The sequence below is a fragment of the Arachis ipaensis genome, chromosome B03, assembly GCF_000816755.2.
Source record: "Arachis ipaensis cultivar K30076 chromosome B03, Araip1.1, whole genome shotgun sequence".
Lineage (NCBI taxonomy): Eukaryota > Viridiplantae > Streptophyta > Magnoliopsida > Fabales > Fabaceae > Arachis > Arachis ipaensis.
The window spans coordinates 128,792,540-128,798,428 of record NC_029787.2 but is presented as its reverse complement, the minus strand read 5'-3'; the positions used below and the strand labels follow the sequence as shown (position 1 = coordinate 128,798,428).

The 5,889-nt window shown below is 30.3% G+C and overlaps 1 protein-coding gene across 1 annotated transcript in view; it reads right to left on the bottom strand.

The window, feature by feature from the left end:
- LOC107631749 (phosphomethylethanolamine N-methyltransferase) overlaps positions 756-5,889 on the bottom strand; it is a 5,884-nt gene continuing 750 nt past the window's right edge. Inside the window, exons 3-12 of the mRNA XM_016335292.2 lie at positions 5,280-5,417; positions 5,019-5,156; positions 4,547-4,690; positions 4,131-4,241; positions 3,883-4,024; positions 2,536-2,816; positions 1,576-1,737; positions 1,436-1,489; positions 1,264-1,338; positions 756-1,175 (exon numbers count right to left, since the gene is read on the bottom strand). Coding sequence (XP_016190778.1) covers positions 1,077-1,175; positions 1,264-1,338; positions 1,436-1,489; positions 1,576-1,737; positions 2,536-2,816; positions 3,883-4,024; positions 4,131-4,241; positions 4,547-4,690; positions 5,019-5,156; positions 5,280-5,417 — 1,344 coding nt within the window. The 3' untranslated portion in view covers positions 756-1,076. The remainder of the gene's footprint in view (positions 1,176-1,263; positions 1,339-1,435; positions 1,490-1,575; positions 1,738-2,535; positions 2,817-3,882; positions 4,025-4,130; positions 4,242-4,546; positions 4,691-5,018; positions 5,157-5,279; positions 5,418-5,889) is intronic.

The following is a 5,889-nucleotide window of genomic DNA, read 5'->3' as shown; positions in this document are numbered from 1 at the left end:
TTAATCAATAATTTATATTAATTATTTAAATCATAATTAATATAAATAATTATATTAAATTATTATTAAATATTATGTATATTATTATATTAAATTATAATTAATTATTTTTATTTACATAAAAAATAAATTAATATTTTTACACTTTACAAAATAATTTTTAGTTGGGTTGCTTATTTTTATTTATAAAATTTAAAATGATAACCACATTATAAAATTAGTCGTTGTGATGTAATATATTTTATTCGTTTGTGATATAACTTTTTAAATTAGTCAATATTATTATGTTATTATTGTTTATAAAAGTAACTGTTGTAAAATTAGTTGTTATAAATTTTTTTTTGAATATTAATATCTTTTAATAGTAAATTATTTTTGAATTTATAAATTTAAATAATATTATTGAAAAAAAATAGTAACTACATTAATTTTAAGTATTTTAATTAATTAATTAAGTAGGATCACAATAGAGACTAAAGTTAGTTCCTCCTAATGGAGAAGAGAGAGATGCTTTGTTTTACTATTTATAAAGCTGATATAAATTTATTTTTTATGACAAGTAGGCCATAAATAGAAATTGGAATGAGTTTCTTAGAAATGGTCTAAGGACTAACAAAGTAATTAAATATTTATTTAAATACGAGTCAGACATGAATGGTTTCAAAGAGTTGCATCGAAGAGAATGGTACAAGTGGCATGGTTAGATTTAAATAATGTTTGGGAAGTATTTAAATGTCTCTCGTCACTCATTATAAGGGACAAGGAAAGAGTAATTTAAAATCATCCCTCTCCTTCATAACACAAATGTATTAAAATTTGTCAAACATGACCAAAACTTCTTAATAAAACGCACAACTAGAAAGTTGCATACTACTTTGCCATGGAAGCCGTAAGTAAACGTAATATTCAACTCCATGAGCAGACTCTCTATGTTTGTTCTTAAGTCTTAACAGCATAATACATAATTTTTGTCCAGTTATACAAATAACTAATAATTATTCAAACTATTATCCGGAAAACCGTGTTGATACGGTACGCAATATAGAAGGCATTAGGAAAAATAAAAATGCATCACATCACTCTTTCTTCGCCATGAAGAAGCCCCACTTCTGCTCTCCAGATTCACCCCTGTTCAGTTTTCCCTTCCACCTTTTAACAGTTTCATTGTAGTCTTCCTGAAAAAAGTCAAAATCCTGATAATATCTGATGCTTCACAAACTACCTCAAAACTCAAATCATTAATAAAAAGAATGAGAAACCCACCTCGCTTAAGTCATCAATGAATTCATTCTTCTTTTTCTCAAGGGCGTTTAACTCCTTCTGCAGTGTTTCCACAAACTGAACCAGACAATTATTAAAATTAATAGTCATACAACTCGAGGACTACGGCAACCAGAAAATCACGATGCCAAGTAAATTATGGGGTCAAACAAACCAGATTAGTTCGATCCTCAGCAATGACATTAACGAATCCAGCATTCTCGAGCATCTGACGATTTTAAATACATAACGTTTTGTCAAACAAATAGACAAAAACAAGACTGATGATGTTGGCAATAGCGCTCGCAACCATACCTGCTCATACGTTTTAATGTCATGGAGATGATATCCGCCTCTTTTAATGTAATCAGCGAATTCTACTGATGGATTTTCAGCATTTTTGCAGTAATCAGTAATTAGAAGTATACCACCCGGCTTCAGCCACTTGTGAAATGATTTAAATAGTGTTGGTTTATCCTGTATTAATCCACAGTAAATTGCAGAAAACAGATATCAGAGGCATTAAAAATAAAAATTAAATGAACTGTAGGGGGAAAAAAGGCATAGCATATATTCTCAAAATCAAGAGGTCTATTTTTGAAAAAAAGTACTTGTTCTTTTATCTTTAAAAAAATCTTTTTTAATTAGCAAAAGAAGTTATATTTGGATGGAAAATATAAGTAATTTTTCTAATATGCAATCCATGAATTTTTTTTAAAAAAATTATATTTTAAAAAAGCAACATATTGCTAAAATAAAAGATCTTTTTTTGCTTTTTTTTTTTTGAAAAAAAAAGTACTTTTTAAAAATTGTGTCCCAACACCCTTAAAATTATGAGTAATGACTAGGAAATCTACTTTATCCTCCTAATACATAAATAAGTGAACATTCAATATGTTATGTTTTTAAATATCAAAAAGATAAAACTATTCAAAACTTTTTTTTATTTAGAAATTAGAAAGATGAGTTAAGACTCTTAATCAATTTTCTATACATATAAAAGTACTTTCTTTAATTTTTGTTTCTTTTTAAAAAAAAAAAATACAAACGAACATATTTAGTAATTTAGAAGGCAAACGAATGAGTTAAGGTAGAGGACTCACATATAAAGCTAATATTTAAAAATCGTTAGATAATTTGACATGTTTAATTAAATTATTATTTAACAATTTTCAACTATCATGTGAGTTTACAAGAAGCTTAATTTAAAAAATAATAATAATAAAAATAAAAATAAATCAAATTGAAAAGGAAAAATAAGGTTTGGTTCCTTACTTTAATGTGCAACAGAGCATCACGACTGTAGATTATATCAAATGTGTTCACTGGATATGTTTTTCTAGTGCAATCGGCACATTCGAATTCAACGGGGTATTTGAGTCCAATAGCACGTTCAATAGCAAGAGAAATCATATTTATGGAGAAGTCAATTCCAACAACCTCAACATCAAAATTTTTAGCCATATAAAAGTCACTTCCACCAACACCACAACCAACATCCAGAACTTTCTGTCCAGGCTTTAGTCCCAACTTTGCCACAAGTTCCTTTGTAGTTTCTGGCCAAGCAAGAAACACAAACACATGGAGAAATAAAATAAACGATGTGAAAGTAAAGAACCGTCAAACAAAAAATCATAATCCAAACAATAGGTTCTTCATAGAAAAAATAATATTAACGATAATGCTTTTTGGTGCAAAGAAATTCAGTAAGGAACAAGTTAAGAATGGCTAGTAGCCGAGTACTTTCTCTCTTCACCACCACAAGTTGATTTCGTCAAATTTTGGTTATTCATGTTTATAAGACTTCCAAGTTGTTACATTTTGTAAAATGATAATTTTCTTAGCATCACTAACCAAATGTCCCCAAGTCGAATATACTACTCCCATCCACTAGTAAGTTTCTGTTAAGGTTTTCACAATAGGGTTAAGAAATCATTAGATTGACTCAAATGTAGAAAAAGATCAGCTAATTTTGACTAAATTACCCTTTACATTTTTTCATTAATGTATGAATACTATATTAAATTGAGTTAATAAATACAAGGGTAAAGCTAGAAAAATATCAATTGATGCTTCATAGATATTCACAAATTCTAAATAATTTAGGACAAAAAGTTTTGCTAAGGACAGTTAATATTGGACAAAGGCAGTAATATATTAAGAAGCTAAGTCAATTATAATGATATTAAGTGACAAGTCAAAGAAGATCCAATATTCAAAATAAAAAGATTAGAAATACTAGATTTCACTTTTATTTATTGTCACTGGTAAATCTCTTTCTTGTGCACACAATCATTCTCCTATAAATCCAAAATCAATCTACATTGTGTTCCTAAAGGCAAAAGAGGTGACAAAACAGATTAGAACTTGTAGTCATGGAACAATAACTTAAATGACAAGTCAACCAGTAATGTATTTCAGCTTTTGCATGAGCAATATAATGATTTGATGCTAGTTTAGTAAGTGCACATGAAACCTTTCAACAACCACAGCCAAGTAACGGTAAGGGAAGCTTATTCTTGCAAAGAATAAGATGTTTTTTGACACCAAGGAAGATCATTCTTCAATTTTAACGAAAACTAAATATATCTGAGATAGCAAGGTAAAAATGTAAAAGCATACCAAGTCCTCCGACACTCACAAAGCCTTTGCCATACACATGCTCATATCGCAAAATACTTTCATTGCTATACTCAACTCTATCCAAGAATCGCTGGAACCCCTTATCATCATGTGACCTAACTTTCTGCCATATCCAGCAAATCTGTGCAACAGAGATATTATTTATGCATATATATTGTCAATCATTTTGATAAGCTGAATTTATGATGACTAAATCATAAAAACAAATAGAAAATGAATCTTGTTACCTGGTTTTGATTCTTCTTATTCCGAACATAAGCTCCGATGCATTTACATCCCACAAGAGAAAGTTCAAAGGAATTCCCAGTATTATCACTCATGCAGCATTCTTTAAATACCTGCATGTAAAACAGATATAGACAGATAAAAAGAATGTGTGATCAGTTTCCCAGTATTCTAAACAGAACATCAAGAAGATGCGGTATAACAAGTTGAAGACATTTTTGCTTGCAATAAGGATTAGGGAATTGCATCTATGAAGACAATTTCTTCATCCGACTGATTTCGAAGTCAACTAATTAAGCAGATATGGGACAACGCGCATTTACTCTGCCCTTCTTCATCAATGCATACTCAACATATCATCTCAATTTGCAGAAAGAAAAAAATTAGGGAGTTGGGTTGTGCACTTCAAACAACAAACCTTTGTGTAATATCTGGGCTCCCTGTAGTGAGTAGGGTTGTATTTTCTCTTTGAATCTCCAGATTGGTGGAAACAAGATTCTCTGAAAAATATACATCCATCATCTTTTAACCATTTTATCATCCTCGCTGCTAAGCACTCAACCTAAAATGAAATTGAAGGAAAAATAAGCATCAGGTAATGGTATGAAGCCAGGTGCACCTATAGGAGACAGATAAAGGAAAAAATTCATTTGTAAAAAATAGCAAAATGAGGAGGCCAGAAATAGAACAGATGAATTAATAAAAGCCATTAACATTGACGTTCAGTTTAATTTCACAACTGAAATTGATATTGGAAATTTACAAACTCCTTGTAATTAATTTGGAACCATGTACCACTACTTCAAGCTGGTACATCCTGTTTATTTTGACGAGCCTAACTGGAAAACAAAATCACAAAACTCATGTACTTCAATAATAAGAAAGCTGACCTCATTGTCTGAAAGGTACATAAGCAACCAATTTGAGAATATCACATCAACTGATCCTTCAGAGAAATGCAAGTCTGGAGATGTGACATCAGCACACATGAACTTGACATTCTTGTGGTGTCCATTAATGCTTTCATTCTACAAAAATTATGGGAGATAACTAATTCAGGTTACCTGACAATGGGTAGAATTAACAAAATTTGTTGCCCTGATCTAAGTATAAACCATCAATTTCCAGAGTATCAAAAAGACCACGCTTACCTTCTTTATTGCACTCTCAATAAAGTCCAGAGCAAGCAACTGGCCAGCTTTCTCAGCCAATTCACCAGTAAATCTTCCAATACCTGCTCCAAGCTCTATAACTGACTTTCCTTCATAAGCTGGTAGCAGGGACAGTACCTATGTTAACAAAAATAGATGAGTTGAAAGGCACAGACGTTGACTACCAAAAGAAAACAGAAAAAATGAAAATGATAAAAGGTGGGGGAGAAAGATATGTGATAGTGGGATACTGGAAAATATTTAAATAGAAATTAGCGATTTGCTTTTGCTAACTGTTATGAATATCCAACAAAGTTTTAAGCTAAATGCAGTAGCATGCATGTGTCGGTGGGTGTTGACTTGATTCTGTATAAAATTAAATTCTATCAGAATTGATTTCAAAATAAAGTGATTTATGTTTTCTTAAAAGGATCTTGATTCTTGGCATAATGTGTCACCTTCTCTGGTTTGTTTCAATTACAGCTCAAAGCTAAAACCTAATTGTGCTTACTAGTTTAACTTCTAAAACAAAAGTTGATACACAACTGAAATCAGATTTACAGTATTTTAAATATTATTTTTACAAATTTATTTAAATATAGGAAAACTG